This window comes from Carassius auratus, unplaced genomic scaffold (assembly GCF_003368295.1).
Source record: "Carassius auratus strain Wakin unplaced genomic scaffold, ASM336829v1 scaf_tig00216702, whole genome shotgun sequence".
Lineage (NCBI taxonomy): Eukaryota > Metazoa > Chordata > Actinopteri > Cypriniformes > Cyprinidae > Carassius > Carassius auratus.
The window spans coordinates 33,147-54,675 of record NW_020528697.1 but is presented as its reverse complement, the minus strand read 5'-3'; the positions used below and the strand labels follow the sequence as shown (position 1 = coordinate 54,675).

Sequence of the window (21,529 nt, the reverse complement as noted above, 5' to 3'; positions counted from 1 at the left end):
CACTGTCTATTGTCTTAAAAAATGTTTAAATAACCTGATGATCAGCATTGTTTCTTTAGATCATTTATGCACACAAGTGCTTTTTTCGCACGAGTAGAAAACTCTTTGGATGTGTTTGGCAAAAACATCATTTCTACATCTTAAATGTATGACTGAACTTTTCTCATTCGACAGAAATACTATTTTCTAATTATTTACCCGGCCTATAACACTTGGTGTAAATGTTCTTACCTAGAACAGAAAACATACACTTTGACTATTTGACTATTTTGTAGGCATCATGTAATGTTAAATGGTTTACAAAAAAAAAATTTAGCACCAGCAGCTGCTAAGGATGTTTCAACTATTATCATCATTTCCTTTTGACTCTGATAAACTGGTAATGAATTTTCTATGCAAGTGACACGATATACAGTTCCCTATCTGTCGGTCACTACGAGTTATGTCGACCAACAAATGGGGTCTCACTTGGGAGGCCAATCATCTCTGATTTTAAGAGAAAACGCCAATGAAATTGGCAAGTGGATTAACACACCTGAGCCACTCCCCGTGCCAGCGGGTATAAATAGGGCGACAGGTGCATCCACTCATTAGATTTTTGCTTCGGAGCCGAGTAGTCGATGAAGAAGATCACTACAAAGCCATTCATCTTTGTTTTTGCTGAACTGTTCCTGGTCGGTGTGACGGCGCGTTACAGCGGTGTCCCTGCGAGACGGCGATTCCCCTGGGCGCTTCGGCTAAAAGAGACAGTTCTAAAAGAGCAAATCACGGACGATTCGCGTCTTTTTCAAGATGCCGTTTCGTCCGTGTCCTTCTGGATGCGGTCGTTTCCTGTCTTCGGTTGACGGTCACGAGCGTTGTCTGCAGTGTCTGGGCGTCCAACACGCTGAGGCTGCGCTCGTGGATGATTCATGCGTCTACTGTGGGCGTATGAACATGGCAGCGCTGCGATCGCGTCTCTCACTCCTCAAGGGGAGTGCAGCAGACCCCTCTGTCGCCACCCGTCCCGGTCTCTCTGGCTCGAGCAGAGGGCCGCCGGCTGGCGCTCTGGGAGATCTGAGGATCACAGTGAGAGCTTCTCCGCCGGGCCACGCCCCACGGACCTCTCACTCCTCACGCAGCGACTGTCCCGTGCAGCTGCCGATTGATTCTGCTGGGCCGTCTCACAGCGGTCCCAGCGTGTCTTTCGGTGCGCCGCCCGAAGACCAGATGTCGATTGCTGCATCGGGGGATGGGTTATCGACCTCTGAGGATGAAGGTTCGGCGGGGCTGCCCCCCTCGGGTGTTGTCGCTACTGCCGAATCGGACTTGGAGTTGTCGGCCATGCTTGCCCGGGCAGCCGTGAGTATCGGACTGGAGGTGACTACACCGCCCAGTCCCGAGCCCTCACGGCTGGATGATTGGTTTCTCGGCGCGGGACACGGCTCACAACCTCGTTCTGCTCCGGTGCCTTTCTTCCCGGAGGTGCATGAAGAGGTGACGAAGTCGTGGACGGCCCCTTTCACGGCCAGAAGCCGCTCTTCTCCCTCTTCCATCCTCACCACCCTTGATGGCGGGGCAGCCAGGGGGTACGTAGAGGTTCCCCAGGTGGAGAGGGCGGTTGCGGTGCACTTGTGCCCACAAAACGCCGCCACTTGGAGGAATCGTCCGCGCCTCCCGTCCAAGGCCTGTAAGCTGACGGCCGCACTCGCTGCCAAGGCTTACAGTGCTGCGGGCCAAGCTGCCTCTGCCCTGCATGCGATGGCTATCCTGCAGGTACACCAAGCCAAGGCACTCAAAGCCATGCACGAGGGTGGTACCGACCCGGGGTTGATGCAGGAGCTGCGCACGGCAACTGACTTCGCCTTACGGGCAACGAAGGTCACGGCGCGGTCCCTCGGGAAGGCGATGTCCACGCTGGTGGTCCAGGAGCGGCATCTCTGGCTGAACCTGGCTGAGATGAGGGACATGGACAAAGCGCGCTTTCTCGACGCCCCCATCTCCCAGGCAGGCCTGTTCGGCGACACTGTCGAGGACTTTGCCCAGCAGTTCTCGGCGGTACAGAAGCAGACTGAGGCCATCCAGCACATCCTGCCCCGACGTGTCTCTCCGGCTGCCACCGTTCCGTCGCGGGTAGCGCCTCAGCCTGCTCGTCGCCGTGGGCGCCCCCCTGCGTCCTCTACGCCAGCTCCGCCCCGTGCTGAGAGTTCTTCGAGGCCGGCGCGTCGAGCCCCGCGCAGGAGAGCGGCGCCCCCCGTGTCACTCCCGGCTGCGAAGTCCTCCAAGAAGTCGACCAAGCGGCCCTGACATGGGCAACTCGGAGATGCGGAGAACTGCTCTTCAGGAGATGGCGAAGACAGCGCCACTCCTTCCCCCGGAGGAGGGCCGGGCGGAGAATCTTCAGTTTCTGTTTTATTCTGTTCCGCCACTGGCCGGACGGCCAGTGGTACCCACATTTTCAATAAAAGAGCAAATTCTCCTTCCTCCGAGTTGCAAGGCCCGTGGCTTGACAATGAGCGACGCACAGCTTCCTCACTCTCACCCACAACGCCCCCTTTCGCCAGCGGCCAGCAGGTCGCGGTTCGGAGACGCAACGCCTCTCCACGCGTCTCTGGCCAGTTCCTCCGGGAACACGAGGAGTGTGGTTGCGATGACCCAGGACGCAGTGCCTTCTGGGCCTTCCGGCACGACTCCCCATCGCTGCACCACTGCGGGCATGTCGACTGTCCCTTTGGTGCCACTTGTACGGTATCTGGGAGCGTGGCTTGCGCTGCCCAACCCGTCACGCTGGCTCATCCGGACGGTTCGACTCGGCTATGCGATTCAATTCGCCCGGCGACCCCCCAAGTTCAATGGCGTGCTCGAGACTTCGGTGGCAGTCCAGGACGCCCCTGTCTTGCGCGAGGAGATTGCTGTCCTCCTGGCGAAGGATGCAATCGAGCCGGTCCCTCCAGCCGAGATGAGGACGGGGTTTTACAGCCCTTACTTCATCGTGCCCAAGAATAGCGGTGGCCTTCGACCTATCCTGGATCTGCGAGTCTTGAATCGGGCCCTACACAAGCTCCCGTTCAGGATGTTGACGCAGAAACGCATTATCAAATGCGTTCAGCCCCAGGACTGGTTTGCAGCGATCGACCTGAAAGACGCGTACTTTCATGTCTCTATCCTCCCTCGTCACAGACCGTTCCTGCGCTTTGCTTTCGAGGGTCAGGCATGGCAGTACAAGGTCCTCCCCATCGGGCTCTCCCTGTCCCCCCGTGTCTTCACGAAGGTCGCGGAGGGCGCCCTTGCCCCACTTTGGGAAGTGGGCATCAGGATCCTCAACTATCTCGACGACTGGCTCATTATGGCCCGGTCCCGAGAAGAGTTGTGCGATCACAGGGACTTCGTGCTTCGGCACCTCAGTCAGTTGGGGCTTCAGGTCAACCGAGAGAAGAGCAAGCTCTCCCCTGTGCAGAGAATCTCTTATCTCGGTATGGAGTTAGACTCGGTGAGTATGACGGCACGTCTCACCAGCGAGCGTGCCCACTCAGTGCTGAACTGCCTGAGTTCCTTCAGAGGCAGGACAGTGGTACCGCTGAAACACTTTCAGAGGCTCCTGGGGCATATGGCATCCGCAGCCGCAGTCACGCCGCTCGGGTTGCTTCATATGAGACCACTTCAGCACTGGTTACACTCCCGAGTCCCGAGATGGGCATGGCGCCGCGGTACACATCGTGTCACCATCACACTGATGTGTCGCCGCCTATTCAGTCCTTGGTCGGACCTTGCCTTTCTACGGGCCGGCGTGCCCTTAGAACAAGTGTCCCAGCACGTTGTTGTCACAACAGATGCCTCCAACTCGGGCTGGGGCGCGACATGCAACGGGCAGGCAGCCTCAGGGTCCTGGACAGGACCTCGACTGCTTTGGCACATCAACTGCCTGGAGTTGCTGGCAGTGCATCTAGCTTTGCGACGGTTTCGTCCGCTAGTGCTGGACAAGCACGTGTTGGTCCGCACGGACAACACTGCGGCTGTTTCGTACATCAACCGACAAGGCGGGTTACGATCACGCCGCATGTCTCAACTCGCCCGTCATCTCCTCCTCTGGAGTCAGACGTGGCTCAAGTCGCTGCGCGCTGTCCACATCCCGGGGGAGCTCAATCGTGCAGCCGACGCGCTCTCACGACAGCTCACTTTCCCCGGGGAATGGCGACTCCATCCCCAGACGGTCCAGCTGATTTGGAGTCGATTCGGGGAAGCCCAGGTAGACCTGTTTGCTTCCCACGAGTCCTCCCACTGCCAGCTGTACTATTCCCTGTCCCAGGCCCCCCTGGGCACAGATGCACTGGCACACAGCTGGCCTCGGGCTTTACGCAAGTATGCGTTTCCCCCAGTGAGCCTGCTCGCACAGACACTGTGCAAGGTCAGGGAGGACGAGGAACAGGTCCTGTTGGTTGCGCCTTACTGGCCCACCCGGACCTGGTTTTCGGAACTCATGCTCCTCGTGACAGCCCCTCCCTGGCGCATCCCCCTGAGGTGAGACCTTCTCTCTCAGGGGCTTGGCACCATTTGGCACCCGCGTCCAGATCTCTGGAACCTCCACGTGTGGCTTCTAGACGGGACGCGGCAGACCTAAGTGATCTGCCCCCAGCGGTGGTAGACACTATCACTCAGGCTAGAGCCCCTTCTACGAGGCAGGCCTATGCTCTGAAGTGGAGTCTGTTCACGAATTGGTGTTCTTCTCACCGAGAAGACCCCCGGAGATGCCCGGTCAGAGTCGTGCTTTCTTTCCTGCAAGGTAGGCTGGAGCGTGGGCTGTCACCCTCCACCCTGAAGGTGTATGTGGCTGCCATTGCAGCACATCACGATGCAGTGGACGGCCGGTCCCTGGGGAGGCATGACCTGATCGTTAGGTTCCTGAGGGGTGCCAGAAGGTTACATCCTCCTAGGACACCCCTGATTCCCTCCTGGGACCTCTCTATTGTCCTGGCGGGACTTCAGAGGGGTCCCTTTGAGCCGCTGGATTCGGTTGAGCTGAAGTTCCTGTCTCTCAAGACAGCGCTCCTGATCGCGCTCACTTCCATCAAGAGGGTCGGGGACCTCCAAGCATTTTCGGTAAGTGAAGAGTGCCTTGTGTTCGGGCCGGCCTACTCTCACGTTGTCCTGAGACCCCGGCCTGGATACGTGCCCAAGGTTCCCACCACTCCCTTCCGAGACCAGGTGGTGAACCTGCAAGCGCTGCCCCTGGAGGAGGCAGATCCAGCCTTGTCGTTGCTGTGTCCCGTAAGAGCGCTTCGCATATACGTGGACCGCACCCAGAGCTTCAGAAGCTCTGAGCAGCTCCTGGTCTGCTTTGGAGGTCAGCAGAAGGGGAAGGCTGTCTCTAAGCAGAGGTTGGCCCACTGGATAGTGGACGCCATCGCCTTGGCTTACCATTTCCAAGGCGAGCCGTGCCCCCTGGGGGTGAGGGCCCACTCCACACGGAGTGTGGCCTCCTCCTATGCGTTGGCGCACGGCGCCTCTCTGGCAGACGTTTGTCGAGCTGCGGGCTGGGCGACACCTAACACCTTTGCGAGGTTTTACAACCTCCGTGTAGAGCCAGTTTCCTCCCGTGTGTTGGGTAACAGGTAATTGGCGGGAAGGGCTGGCTGGGTGTCTTGCTTGCTGCGCCATTCCCCCTAACACGGGGATGTGAGCGCCTTCTTCTCCCAGTAGAGTTCCCCGGTTGGCGTACCCTGGTCGAGCATCCTCCAGCACCCTCGGCGTCAGACTTGGCGGAGCAGTCTGGCGCCAGGCCCAGTACTGGCGTTAGCATGCCCGGAGCCGGTCAGCCCCTGTACTGGGCTAGGTGTCCATATGGCTGGGTTCCCTGCGGGTAATCCCATATGTGTATTCTTCCACGGTAAGGTTTCCCTCTTGGCAAACCCGTGTCTTCCCTTGACAGATCGCTCTGTCGGTCTCTTCTGGCAGCCGTTCCATCCCTACTCCTAGGTAGGACCTGCCTCAGAGACCCTTTCCATATGTAGTACTGCCCCCTGGGTCAGTCCATATCGGTATATCCACATGTCACCTCCCTACGGGTAGGATGTGGTCTCCGTAGCGACCTTTCCTAAAGGCTCGCTTCCCCATTGTCTTGCCAGCTGAAAGAACAAATAGGGAAGATTTGAAGCAATCTTTCACTGAAGGTTGAAATCCCTTCCATTTACTTTATGTGGGCGGAACAGCAGCATGGCCTTCTCCAGCAGCGATGTACTCACCCTTTGGCCCCTTCGGTACCAAGGTCAGTGAATTTGCGGTGGGGCTTTGGGAAGGTTACGACCTTAAGCGTAGCTTTTGTGGCACGCCAAGGCTTGTCAACAATTGCAGCGCCTCAGGGTTGTGACGAGGTTCAGGTTATGGCGTTTTCCATAGGACCCCATTTGTCGGTCGACATAACTCGTAGTGACTGACAGATAGGGAACGTCTCGGTTACGTACGTAACCCTCGTTCCCTGATGGAGGGAACGGAGACGTTATGTCCCCATGCCACAACCTTGAACCATTCGCTGTTGCCGGGACACGTTCTCGGCTCCTCAGCGTAAAACCTAATGAGTGGATGCACCTGTCGCCCTATTTATACCCGCTGGCACGGGGAGTGGCTCAGGTGTGTTAATCCACTTGCCAATTTCATTGGCGTTTTCTCTTAAAATCAGAGATGATTGGCCTCCCAAGTGAGACCCCATTTGTCGGTCGACATAACGTCTCCGTTCCCTCCATCAGGGAATGAGGGTTACGTACGTAACCGAGACGTTCTCATACTATTTGTGTAGATAGCTGTGCTAAAACATTTATGACTATTTTTGCATGCCAGCAGATTATGTCAAGGGTGTTTCACATCTAAGAATCACAATGTTTTTTAAATGACATTTTTCTTACACCTCAAGATTTAGCCATATCAAGATTCTGGACGGCCGTTCACAATTTGTTTGTTGGACTGTACGTTTTTAGGTGATCTCTGTGTGGTGTCATCATAATAGGAATAAATGAAAATTAAGAAATTAAGTTACAGTTTTTCTCTTCGAGATATTTCTTTTAGTGCAACTTTGTGTCTGTCCAAAAAGTGTGATCACATGAAGCATCGACACAACAAAAAATTAAGTCTAGCTGTTTTACACTTAAAACTATTACAACCTAAACAAATGAAACGGTTCCACTGAAAGATGCCCACTCGTTTAAGTTTGAGCATGTTAAAGTTTCCACACTCCTGTGTAGAGATAAATTTTATCCATAACCTTTTGTGTATTCACGTGACCAAATCACTAAGAAAGAGAGTATAAAAAGAAAGCAAATGTTTACAATGCATATAAAATTCAGAATACAATTGTTAAAAAAAATTATGTTGATTTGTAAATGGTATTTTTATTAATCCACTAGATTAAGTCATCTTGTTCAGATAGCAGGTGAAACCATTCACATTTTGTTTGTTTGGTCGTTTTTGTTTGAAGACTCCTGTAAGTTCATGCTAACTCTCGCGTGGGAAAGAGAGCAGGGTGAGCACATCCTATTCATTTAAGAAAAAGTATTAAACATTTGACCAAACTTTTTTTATTATTTTGACAAAACACAACAACATTAAAGAATGTTATCCGTTCCTATGGCCATCTTCTTTGACTCAAATGAAGCAACATCTCTGGTGTACGTAAGCATCTACAATGTGTGTATGTGCTAAACATCTGTTTCTCCACTTCTGCCAGATTTGTTAGATGGGCTTTTGTTGTAATACAGACACATTTGAGAACTATGATGTTCTCACTTTTGTAATGGTTATAGAAAAATTCAAACATAACTTTTGCATACGGAGCAAAACTGACTAAAAAATCACTGAATTAAAAAATGCAAAAGCGTGTACGGCATTTGGCAAAACAGGATTTTAGCTGTAATGACCACATAAGACAAAAATTGTCAATGTGTGACTTGTAAATATATTCTATTTTATTTTATTTATTTATTTATTTTTACCAGAGATAGTCGACTGATCTGTTTACATGTTGTTTTGCCGTTTTCTGATGAAGAGTTTTCTCTGACTGTGGTCAAACATACAGTGCCTGTTCATAGGAATTTTTACAGCATAACTACAGCATAAAAATATCGCCCCTACATCTAGAGCTCTTGTTCATATAGCTGATGATGATGTTCACATTTTTATTTGTCGTACTCGTTAGTTTCAACATTTCTACTGGACATTAAAGAGTAGGCCTATGTGTACTCCCTTTATGTCAGAAGCATTAACATCTACTGTGTGCTAAGAATTTTCTGCTTTCTCCACTTTTGGTGGATTTACTAGAGGGACTATGTGACCTTGTTGTAATGTGATTACGTTTAAGATCCATATGATTGCACTAAACCCCTTGAATAGGTTATAGGCATACTCTTTTATACAGAAAATGTTTCCACAACAGAAATATGTATCAGAATAACAAATACCTAATTTGAAAATATGAAATCCTCTCTTCTAAACTATTGTGAAAACTTTTAATGTTGATCCGGCCCACCAGCCGTGTATCTTTTTCATTGTTTTTTAGATAAAGACTATTCTCAGAGTTTGGTAAACAGGCAAAAACATGAACAAAATGTAGAACAAGATGATTAAATGATTGTCAAGAGACTGTTTAAACTGAGATTGTGATGCACTTTAGAGCTTTTTCTGGTCAATCAACTTGAAAATGAGTCCTGCCATTTTCTGTTCTGACTGTTACACTTAATACAAACCCGTCTATTACACTTAAAGTTAGACATTAAAAGTCATGGATGCCACAGGAACTATTTCCTTTCTCTGTTTCTCTAAACATCACACTAAATAAACCAGAGATCACATGTAGAAAGAATTCATTGAAAGGGGTATGTTTTAGTCCATTTTAGATGGTCTGCACCAACACATGTTTTAGATGTTTTAGGTATTCATCAGACTAACAGGTTTGATTCGGGAAACACACACAACTGTAACTGAGTGTTGTCATTAGAGTTGTTCCGATTCCGATACTAGTATCGGAAATTTCTCCGATACCACAACAAATTCTGGCATCGGCATCGGCGAGTACATGAACCCATATACCGATCCGATACCATTTTCTTAAAAAAGACCTAGTTATGACCGCAAGCTTTGCCTAACCGCTGCACGGTTCTTCTTCGCTGCTCAAAATGCATTGAAAACACAGGAAGTTGTGCTGTGTTGCCACAAGCAACCCCTGTTTAGAGCAGCGAAGAAGAAATGAAAACGCGTTAGCAGCCCTTATCTATATATGACTGGATCACTCATCACATTCTAAACTGCCAAAAGACAGTGAAGCCGCTTCTATATTATAGATCAGTGGTTAGCAGTATGTCTCTGTAGTACCGGTAGTTACAGACTCTCGAGTATATTCAGTACCGGCAACTGCGTTCAGTCGCTTCCGTGTAAGTCAAAACGCAGGGCTCCAGACAGTAGCCGAATATATACTAGTGTCTGTGAATATTAAACTGCAAAATACTATTTAAATATTACTCCCGCAAAATCTACATCTCTGTGGGTGACTGGCACAGATGCGCGAGAGCTCGCTGTTTTGTAGTCTCTGCTGTGTGTCATGAGGACACGAACGCATAAACCGTCACTTCATGAGAATTTACAGTTTCATTTGAGAATACTGTCATATCATAAACACAGACACTCAAAGATCTTCATGGCAGCCCATTAAAATAAATGTTTGGTTTACATGAGTAAATTGACAATATATAAAGCTACTGTTGTAGCCTACAGTAATAATAATACATCTCTATAATAATAATAATTATGCCTAGATGGTTGCTTGTTTTTTACTTGTTTTTTACTTGTTAGAGATTATCTGATTAATAGATCTTTTTTTATATTCCTAGACTTATTTGTTGCAGTTTTTTTATACAGTTATATTGTAAAACTTAAATACCTTTTTTAGTTTGCGGTGTTAGATTTTTGGCTGCATTTGAAGTTCTTTTTTGCATAAGAAAATAAATAATACTGTCAAATTCATGTTAGATAATAAAAATACTGTAATAAATACAGTAGTTCACCATGTATTTGTTCATGTTTTATTGAGGGATCTGTCTGAAGCACACCATAAAAAAATTCTAGCAATTTACACAGGGCTAGTAGTATATACAGCTGTATATACAGATATACACCCAGGTATCGGATCAGTACTCGGTATCGGCCGATACCCTGAGCCCAGGTATCGGAATCGGTATCGGGAAGAGAAAAAGGGTATCGGAACATCTCTAGTTGTCATGTCTTTATAATTGATCTACTTTTACTTTTAAAACAACACAGTGTGAAATTATGGTCTTCGACAGCAAACTCTTTACAATCATACAGGACAATACAATACGATTGTGATGTTTAAAATGAAACCATGGTTCAGAACAACACGCACAAATCATGGAAAGATAAAAAGAAAACATTTTAATTCTGCTTTAACTAAGGCTCAAGCTCATTTTTGTTTGGTCTGGTTTCAGAGTTGGACTACTACAGTGAAAAACTTTTTATACAGTACATGTCTTCACAATGGAGTAATGTGGTGTTAAACATGTGGAACAGTAACAAACACTATTCAACATAAACTAGAACCCCAAAACTCTAATGTAACTGTGAGCTAGTTTCACATCATGAAGATAATCTCAGTAATGAAATCTCGGCTCACTTGCATTTTCTGGCTAACAACTGAAATGTGGACTGACGCTAAACCCGTTTTTCAGGCGTCAAGGTTTGGTGAAATATACGTTATAAAATTTAAAAGATGATAAACTATATCAGATGTTCTTAAAAATGTAAACGTCAGACATGACAACTTTGTAAACACGTAATAACTAATATTTTAAGATAGATAAATGTTTAGATATTTTGTGAAAACAAAGATATACTACAACATTTCAGGGGCCCATGCTGTCGAAGACCATAATTTCACACTGTGTTGTTTTAAAAGTAAAAGTAGATCAATTATAAAGACATGACAACACTCAGTTCCAGTTGTGTGTGTTTCCCGAATCAAACCTGTTAGTCTGATGAATACCTAAAACATCTAAAACATGTGTTGGTGCAGACCATCTAAAATGAACTAAAACATACCCCTTTCAATGAATTCTTTCTACATGTGATCTCTGGTTTATTTAGTGTGATGTTTAGAGAAACAGAGAAAGGAAATAGTTCCTGTGGCATCCATGACTTTTAATGTCTAACTTTAAGTGTAATAGACGGGTTTGTATTAAGTGTAACAGTCAGAACAGAAAATGGCAGGACTCATTTTCAAGTTGATTGAAAATGTTGTGTCTTTGTGACACTGGTAGACCAGAAAAAGCTCTAAAGTGCATCACAATCTCAGTTTAAACAGTCTCTTGACAATCATTTAATCATCTTGTACTACATTTTGTTCATGTTTTTGCCTGTTTACCAAACTCTGAGAATAGTCTTTATCTAAAAAACAATGAAAAAGATACACGGCTGGTGGGCCGGATCAACATTAAAAGTTTTCACAATAGTTTAGAAGTGAGGATTTCATATTTTCAAATTAGGTATTTGTTATTCTGATACATATTTCTGTTGTGGAAACATTTCCTGTATAAAAGAGTATGTCTATAACCTATTCAAGGGGGTTTAGTGCAATCATATGGATCTTAAACGTAATCACATTACAACAAGGTCACATAGTCCCTCTAGTAAATCCACCAAAAGTGGAGAAAGCAGAAAATTCTTAGCACACAGTAGATGTTAATGCTTCTGACATAAAGGGAGTACACATAGGCCTACTCTTTAATGTCCAGTAGAAATGTTGAAACTAACGAGTACGACAAATAAAAATGTGAACATCATCATCAGCTATATGAACAAGAGCTCTAGATGTAGGGGCGATATTTTTATGCTGTAGTTATGCTGTAAAAATTCCTTTGAACCGGCACTGTATGTTTGACCACAGTCAGAGAAAACTCTTCATCAGAAAACGGCAAAACAACATGTAAACAGATCAGTCGACTATCTCTGGTAAAAATAAATAAATAAATAAAATAAAATAGAATATATTTACAAGTCACACATTGACAAATTTTTGTCTTATGTGGTCATTACAGCTAAAATCCTGTTTTGCCAAATGCCGTACACGCTTTTGCATTTTTTAATTCAGTGATTTTTTAGTCAGTTTTGCTCCGTATGCAAAAGTTATGTTTGAATTTTTCTATAACCATTACAAAAGTGAGAACATCATAGTTCTCAAATGTGTCTGTATTACAACAAAAGCCCATCTAACAAATCTGGCAGAAGTGGAGAAACAGATGTTTAGCACATACACACATTGTAGATGCTTACGTACACCAGAGATGTTGCTTCATTTGAGTCAAAGAAGATGGCCATAGGAACGGATAACATTCTTTAATGTTGTTGTGTTTTGTCAAAATAATAAAAAAAGTTTGGTCTTAAAACTTAAAACTTAAAACTTTTTCTTAAATGAATAGGATGTGCTCACCCTGCTCTCTTTCCCACGCGAGAGTTAGCATGAACTTACAGGAGTCTTCAAACAAAAACGACCAAACAAACAAAATGTGAATGGTTTCACCTGCTATCTGAACAAGATGACTTAATCTAGTGGATTAATAAAAATACCATTTACAAATCAACATAATTTTTTTTTAACAATTGTATTCTGAATTTTATATGCATTGTAAACATTTGCTTTCTTTCTATACTCTCTTTCTTAGTGATTTGGTCACGTGAATACACAAAAGGTTATGGATAAAATTTATCTCTACACAGGAGTGTGGAAACTTTAACATGCTCAAACTTAAACGAGTGGGCATCTTTCAGTGGAACCGTTTCATTTGTTTAGGTTGTAATAGTTTTAAGTGTAAAACAGCTAGACTTAATTTTTTGTTGTGTCGATGCTTCATGTGATCACACTTTTTGGACAGACACAAAGTTGCACTAAAAGAAATATCTCGAAGAGAAAAACTGTAACTTAATTTCTTAATTTTCATTTATTCCTATTATGATGACACCACACAGAGATCACCTAAAAACGTACAGTCCAACAAACAAATTGTGAACGGCCGTCCAAAATCTTGATATGGCTAAATCTTGAGGTGTAAGAAAAATGTCATTTAAAAAACATTGTGATTCTTAGATGTGAAACACCCTTGACATAATCTGCTGGCATGCAAAAATAGTCATAAATGTTTTAGCACAGCTATCTACACAAATAGTATGAGAACTGTATATCGTGTCACTTGCATAGAAAATTCATTACCAGTTTATCAGAGTCAAAAGGAAATGATGATAATAGTTGAAACATCCTTAGCTTGTACATTTCTTTCATTTTGAAAATCACAGCTGCTGGTGCTAAATTTTTTTTTGTAAACCATTTAACATTACATGATGCCTACAAAATAGTCAAATAGTCAAAGTGTATGTTTTCTGTTCTAGGTAAGAACATTTACACCAAGTGTTATAGGCCGGGTAAATAATTAGAAAATAGTATTTCTGTCGAATGAGAAAAGTTCAGTCATACATTTAAGATGTAGAAATGATGTTTTTGCCAAACACATCCAAAGAGTTTTCTACTCGTGCGAAAAAAGCACTTGTGTGCATAAATGATCTAAAGAAACAATGCTGATCATCAGGTTATTTAAACATTTTTTAAGACAATAGACAGTGTGCCTTGCTTTAGTGACACACAATGTGTAATCTTTTAAACATGTTTAAAATGGTAGGTGTAATTATTTTACTGAGTTTAAGCTAAATGTATATTTGTTCATTTACAGTACACATACTACAGGTTAGATTATTAAATTAAAACATTTCTTACATAACACAAAGTAAAAACAACAAATACGAATTTGCTCATAAATAAAATTTAGTTTACTCAGTTTTACTGTGTGTGTGTGTGTGTGTGTGGTTCAGGTATACCCCATGTTATGGGAACAATGATGGCAATATCCAAAATCCTTGGGGATTGTTTTTGTCCCTGTGAGGAAACAAGTTTATAAATCATACAGAATGAAGTGTTTTTGAAAATCTTAAAATTAACGAAATTTTCTTTAAGGGGTAGGTTTAAGTGTAAGGTTGGTGTATGGTGATGCAAAATACAATTTGTACAGTCTAAAAAAGCATTACGTCTACGGGATGTCCCATAGAACATGGAAAACCAATTTGTGTGTGTGTGTGTGTGTGTGTGTGTGTGTGTTTAAAGTCGGTTTTAAAATTAGCGTGAGATTTCAACTCCTTTTACACATCACATATTATGGATAGTATTTTCTTAACATTAAGGAATGCCTGTTTGATTTTATTAATTCCAGATAACATTCAATTATTTATCTCTTCAGCGGCTTGGTTAGTTGATGATTTAGATAATTGTCTCTCTCACTCTTTGAAATTCTCACCTGGAAAGACACCAGACATCGTCTTCCTTTTCAAATGTGTTTGTAGACGGGGAGCATGTGGCCTGTTGGTGCCTAGGTATCAACACCATATAGATCAAACAAACATTGATCCTGTCAAGACGTCAAAACCCTCACTTTTGCACAGCCATTTTTTTTTCCCAGGAAGAACCCAAACACCTCCCACTGTCTTTAGGTGTGAACAACAAGCCAGAAAGGAACTTCACAGAAACCCCCCACAGCTCTGGTTACAGATACAACCATCATAAGAAATCCCCCACTGCTCTGGTTACAGATACAACCATCATATATCCAGTAATAAACGCAACACAAGTCAAATCTGAGATCTCTTTGATCTTTTGATTTACACACCTCTGCCATGTCAATCAAGGGTCACAGGACCCAGTGGCATGGCAACCGCTTTGACTGACAGGCCTTATAGTCATATATCAATCCAACTGACCATGCACACTTCTGACTACCTGTCAATCTACACGGACTGTACGGCCATAAATCAGGCCATAAATCAGGGTAATAAATCATCAAGACTTGAGATAAAGTGTATGATAGGACTACTTTGAGGCAATAGGCATGTTCAACTTTAAGCAGCGCTTAATGATCACTGTATAATATCTAACGCACCTAATAATATACACATGGATTCACAAACATTTTCAGCTTCACTTATTTATCTTTTTATTTTTATTTATTTCTAGAATGGAGTGCCAGACCGGTGACAAATTTCTTACGGAATCTTTCTGCCTTATCCAACTGGCACTCAGTATATACATCAGCGATTGCCTTCATTGTGAGTGGTTTTCCATCAGTTTTCTATATTTACACATATGCATACACACTGTACATACACTCAAAAAAATTACTCTTTAAACTTACTTAAGTCAATTATGGACAGTGGTTCCACACAACCAAATTGTGTTTTGATAACATTAATGGAATTTTTTTAATCTATGCAAACTCCTTGTGTTGTGACAACACAATTGAATGAGGTAGAATCTATGTGAAATAGTAATGTCCAACCAACTCAATTTATTAACTTTGCTTCAACTTAAACCAGTTAAGTTAACTCAACATGTTTTGGTTTATTATAATCTAGACAAATTTGTTTCACTCTATCAACATAAGGAGGTTTGTTTCAAATTACTCATTTGAATTATGGACAGTGGTTCCACACAATTAGTTCTAGTTACTTTAACACAATATTTTCTATTTAAAGTTACTCCCTTCAACAAAGCATTTTTTGTGTGATTTGTCTTGTAATGAGACAAAATACAAGATGTCACAAATGATCAAAGTGTATTTGTTAAACAAGCAATAAATAATTACACACAGTAAAATACAGTTTAAACCACATTAAAAAATTACACCTTCAAATAGATTCCCACGAGTCTTCTGGATCACCTCCTGATTGCTGGCAACCTCTGTTTCCTAGAAGTATTTAAAAGCATGGAGAACACAAATTCTTGTGTATTAACTTTAACAAATCATTTATTAACCTTGAAAAAAAAAAACTCACCATATACTCCATACTGCTAGGGTCTTCATTGGATACTTCAATTTCATTAGTCTGAAGATGAAAACAACAAAATTTAGACTTCCTAAAATTACATGAAAAAAACATTCAGTCATTCATCTTCTTATGGGAAATACAGGCAAGCAGTCAAAATGGGATTCTAACAAACATTACAGTGGAAAATGGTACACACATCTGGACCCTGTACGGTAAGCAACAGAACTGGAATGTTCCCAGACCCAGAAACATAGTAAGGACATCAGTAAAACAGTCCATGTGACACCAGTGGTTCAACCATAATTTTACAAAGTAAACAAAAATACTTTTTGTGCAAACAAAACCAAAACAGCGACTTTATTCAACAATTCTTCTCCAAATCGCATCTTCCACCATTATAAACAGCACGTAAATAAATCATGCGCATGGTGCTGCTGACCTACAACACGCATGCGCTGAGCCTTGATTACACGCAGAGGAAAGCAATTTTCATGCCTCTTGTTACTATCCATAATGGCGGCATATGTGATTTGGAGAAGAATTGTTGAATAAAGTCGCTATTTTTGTTTTCTTTGCACAAAATGTATTCTTGTACCTTTGTAAAAGTGTCGCTGAAGCATTGATGCCACATGGACTGTTTTACTGATGTCCTTACTATGACTCTGGGAACATTTCAGTTGCATTGCAGCCTTTATGGAGGTTCAGAAATCTCGCATTTCATAAAAATATTAGGGATGCACCAATTGACCGGCCATAAATCGGAAACTGGACGGTTTTTGCTTAAAATATGCGATTTGTAATCGGCCGGTCTTTGGAATTTTTTCCGGCCAATTTTTCCGGAAGTGCGCCCGCGTGTTCCAACTACATTACTTCTGTGTGAAAGCAAACACATCCCGGGATTTATTCCAGCATTGAACCCGGGTCGGGGACCTAGCAACATTGCTGGGTTCAATCCTGGGACAAGCTCTGTGTGATCAAAAGCCAGATCTAATGCCGTGTCTAAGTGATGACACACGTTATCGTGCAACTCTTTTAGCGGCTGTTTTGAAGGAAGATCAACGTTCACTGAAAAAAAAAAAAGTGCAAACTGTATGAAGCAGAGATCAGTTAGTTCCTCACTTTCCATGGTGATACCGAGATCGTTCGCCAGATTCAGTGAAAGTATTACCTGCCTAATGTTTTCGACTCGTACATTACACGTCACGCCCTGATGTCACGTGTCGTTACAGGACCTGTATTTGCCGGAATCACAATGTGAAAGGGGCTTTATTGAGCTTTTCCTCAATATTGGACTGTAGACTGTGGACTGTCCTTCCTTCTTGTTTGTTGCTTAAAGATTAAAAAAAAAAATCGTCCAGTTTGCTTGTAAAAAAATCGGTATCGGCCATGAAAAATCATGATCGGGGCATCCCTAAAAAATATCATAATTTGTGCTCTGAAGATGAATGATGGTCTTACGGGTTTGAAACGACATGAGGGTGAGTAATGACATGTTTATTTTTGGGTGACCTAGCCATTTAAACATACCTGAACCAGCTAATCAAGGTTCTTGGGAATTTTAAAACAAAAAAGTCTTACCTGAAGTTTCAGGCAGGTGTGTTAGAGCTGAACTCCACAGAACACTGGCTTTCTTAGATCAGGTCTGGACACCCCTGCATTGCATTAAAATAAATCTATCAGTTTATAGATATACCACATATTTTGTATTTATTGTATTAATAAACCTTATCTTATTATATTTGTCTTTTTTGTCAATTTCCAGTGGACAGTGAGAGAATAATGTATTAATAAGGTTGTGTTGTGCAGTTGTTCTTACCTGTGTAGTGGGCACCAAGAGGGTTTCATTATTTGTCCAAGGACTCTTCTTCAGTATGCAAACATCTTCATAAGTTCTGTAGTGCGGATCAAGTTTGGCAAAGATTGTGGATTCTAATGGGCCTAGGGTAATTCTGGATGTCTCAAATTCTGCACAAATCTGTAAACACATGAAGTGCAATGTGTTACAGAAAAAAAAAAAAATTTTGAACAGCAAAAACCAATTCAATGATCAAAATATTAAATTATTTATTTGTGTGAGTGATGAATAGTGTCATGTTTACCATTCCAAAAGGGAGGACCTGATTACATATCTGGAGCATATGTATAATGTGAACAGCTCAGAGTAGTGTCCGGTTTAAAGTCATTGTATGACCACACCGCCATGTTCATAAACAAAGCTTCAAATACTTTCACTGTGCTAAGCCAGGGGCCTCCAAACTCGGTCGACATCAATCAATCAATCAATCACCTTTATTTATATAGTGCTTTAAACAAAATACATTGCGTGGCAAAGCACTGAACAACATTCATTAGGAAAACAGTGTCTCAATAATGCAAAATTATAGTTAAAGGCAGTTCATCATTGAATTCAGTTATGTCATCTCTGTTCAGTTGAAATAGTGTCTGTTTTTATTTGCAATCAAGTCAATGATATCGCTGTAGATGAAGTGACCCCAACTAAGCAAGCCAGAGGCGACAGCGGCAAGGAACCGAAACTCCATCGGTGACAGAATGGAAAAAAAACCTTGGGAGAAACCAGGCTCAGTTGGGGGGTCAGTTCTCCTCTGACCAGACGAAAACCAGTAGTTCAATTCCAGGCTGCAGCAAAGTCAGATTGTGCAGAAGAATCATCTGTTTCCTGTGGTCTTGTCCTGGTGCTCCTCTGAGACAAGGTCTTTACAGGGGATCTGTATCTGGGCTCTAGTTGTCCTGGTCTCCGCTGTCTTTCAGGGCAGTAGAGGTCCTTTCTAGGTGCTGATCCACCATCTGGTCTGGATACGTACTGGATCCGGGTGACTGCAGTGACCCTCTGATCTGGACACAGACTGGATCTCGTGGCCACGGTGACCTCGGAACAAGAGAGAAACAGACAAATATTAGCGTAGATGCCATTCTTCTAATGATGTAGAAAGTACGGTGTTATGTGAAGTGTTTCCGGTTCCGGTTTACCTAATTAATGCAGCCTAAAAATCCTTTAACGGATTTGGATATTAAAAGCATATTAGTATGTTATGTGTATGCCAGGTTAAAGAGATGGGTCTTTAATCTAGATTTAAACTGCAAGAGTGTGTCTGCCTCCCGAACAATGTTAGGTAGGTTATTCCAGAGTTTAGGCGCCAAATAGGAAAAGGATCTGCCGCCCGCAGTTGATTTTGATATTCTAGGTATTATCAAATTGCCTGAGTTTTGAGAACGTAGCGGACGTAGAGGAGTATAATGTAAAAGGAGCTCATTCAAATACTGAGGTGCTAAACCATTCAGGGCTTTATAAGTAATAAGCAATATTTTAAAATCTATACGATGTTTGATAGGGAGCCAGTGCAGTGTGGACAGGACCGGCCTAATATGGTCATACTTCCTGGTTCTAGTAAGAACTCTTGCTGCTGCATTTTGGACTAGCTGTAGTTTGTTTACCAAGCGTGCAGAACAACCACCCAATAAAGCATTACAATAGTCTAAGCTTGAAGTCATAAATGCATGGATTAACATTTCTGCATTTGACATTGAGAGCATAGGCCGTAATTTAGATATATTTTTGAGATGGAAAAATGCAGTTTTACAAATGCAAGAAACGTGGCTTTCTAAGGAAAGATTGCGATCAAGTAGCACACCTAGGTTCCTAACTGATGACGAAGAATTGACAGAGCAACCATCAAGTCTTAGACAGTGTTCTAGTTTATTATAAGCAGAGTTTTTAGGCCCTATGATTAACACCTCTGTTTTTTTCTGAATTTAGCAGTAAGAAATTACTCGTCATCCAATTTTTTATATCGACTATGCATTCCATTAGTTTTTCAAATTGGTGTGTTTCACCAGGCTGCGAGGAAATATAGAGCTGCGTATCATCAGCATAACAGTGAAAACTAACACCATGTTTCCTGATGATATCTCCCAAGGGTAACATATAAAGCGTGAAGAGTAGCGGCCCTAGTACTGAGCCTTGAGGTACTCCATACTGCACTTGTGATCGATATGATACATCTTCATTCACTGCTACGAACTGATGGCGGTCATATAAGTACGATTTAAACCATGCTAATGCACTTCCACTGATGCCAACAAAGTGTTCAAGTCTATGCAAAAGAATGTTGTGGTCAATTGTGTCAAACGCAGCACTAAGATCCAATAAAACTAATAGAGAGATACACCCACGATCAGATGATAAGAGCAGATCATTTGTAACTCTAAGGAGAGCAGTCTCAGTACTATGATACGGTCTAAATCCTGACTGGAAATTCTCACATATACCATTATTCTCTAAGAAGGAATATAATTGTGAGGATACCACCTTTTCTAGTATCTTGGACAGAAAAGGGAGATTCGAAATTGGTCTATAATTAACAAGTTCTCTGGGGTCAAGTTGTGGCTTTTTTATGAGAGGCTTAATAACTGCCAGTTTGAAGGTTTTGGGGACATATCCTAATGACAATGAGGAATTAATAATAGTCAGAAGAGGACCTATGACTTCTGGAAGCACCTCTTTTAGGAGCTTAGATGGTATAGGGTCTAACATACATGTTGTTGGTTTAGATGATTTAACAAGTTTATACAATTCTTCCTCTCCTATAGTAGAGAATGAGTGGAACTGTTCCTCAGGGGGTCTATAGTGCACTGTCTGATATGATACGGTAGCTGACGGCTGAATGGTTGCAATTTTATCTCTAATAGTATCGATTTTAGAAGTAAAGTAGTTCATAAAGTCATTACTGTTGTGGTGTTGGGAAATGTCAACACTTGTTGAGGCTTTATTTTTCGTTAATTTAGCCACTGTATTGAATAAATACCTGGGGTTATGTTTGTTTTCTTCTAAAAGAGAAGAAAAGTAATCAGATCTAGCAGTTTTTAATGCTTTTCTATAGGATATGCTACTTTCCCGCCAAGCAATACGAAATACCTCTAGTTTTGTTTTCCTCCAGCTGCGCTCCATTTTTCGGGCTGCTCTCTTTAGGGTGCGAGTATGCTCATTATACCATGGTGTCAAACTGTTTTCCTTAACCTTCCTTAAGCGTAAAGGAGCAACTGTATTTAAAGTGCTAGAAAAGAGAGAGTCCATAGTTTCTGTTACATCATCAAGTTGTTCTGAGGTTTTGGATATGCTAAGGAATTCGGATACATCAGGAAGATAACTTAAAAAGCAGTCTTTTGTGGTAGTAGTGATGGTTCTTCGATACTTGTAACAAGAAGTAGAATTTACAATTTTGGCTATATGAAGTTTACACAGAACTAAATAATGATCTGAGATATCATCACTTGGCTGAATAATTTCAACACTATCAACATCAATTCCATGTGACAGTATTAAATCTAGAGTATGATTTCGACAATGAGTAGGTCCTGAAACATGTTGTCTAACACCAATAGAGTTCAGAATGTCTATAAATGCTGATCTTTTTCATTATCGACATGGATATTAAAATCACCAACTATTAAGACTTTATCTGCAGCCAGAACTAACTCGGATGTAAAATCACCAAACTCTTTAATAAAGTCTGTATGGTGCCCTGGTGGCCTGTATACAGTAGCCAGTACAAACATAACAGGGGATTTATCATTAACATTGGTTTCTCTGGATAATGTTATATGAAGCACCATTACT

The 21,529-nt window shown here is 42.7% G+C and overlaps 1 protein-coding gene across 1 annotated transcript in view; it reads left to right on the top strand.

Moving 5' to 3' along the window:
- Positions 1 to 21,529, top strand: part of LOC113098819 (GRAM domain-containing protein 4-like) — a 63,247-nt gene that overhangs the window by 15,180 nt on the left and 26,538 nt on the right. Inside the window, exon 7 of the mRNA XM_026263910.1 lies at positions 15,083 to 15,174. Within this exon, the coding sequence (XP_026119695.1) occupies positions 15,083 to 15,174 (92 nt within the window). The remainder of the gene's footprint in view (positions 1 to 15,082; positions 15,175 to 21,529) is intronic.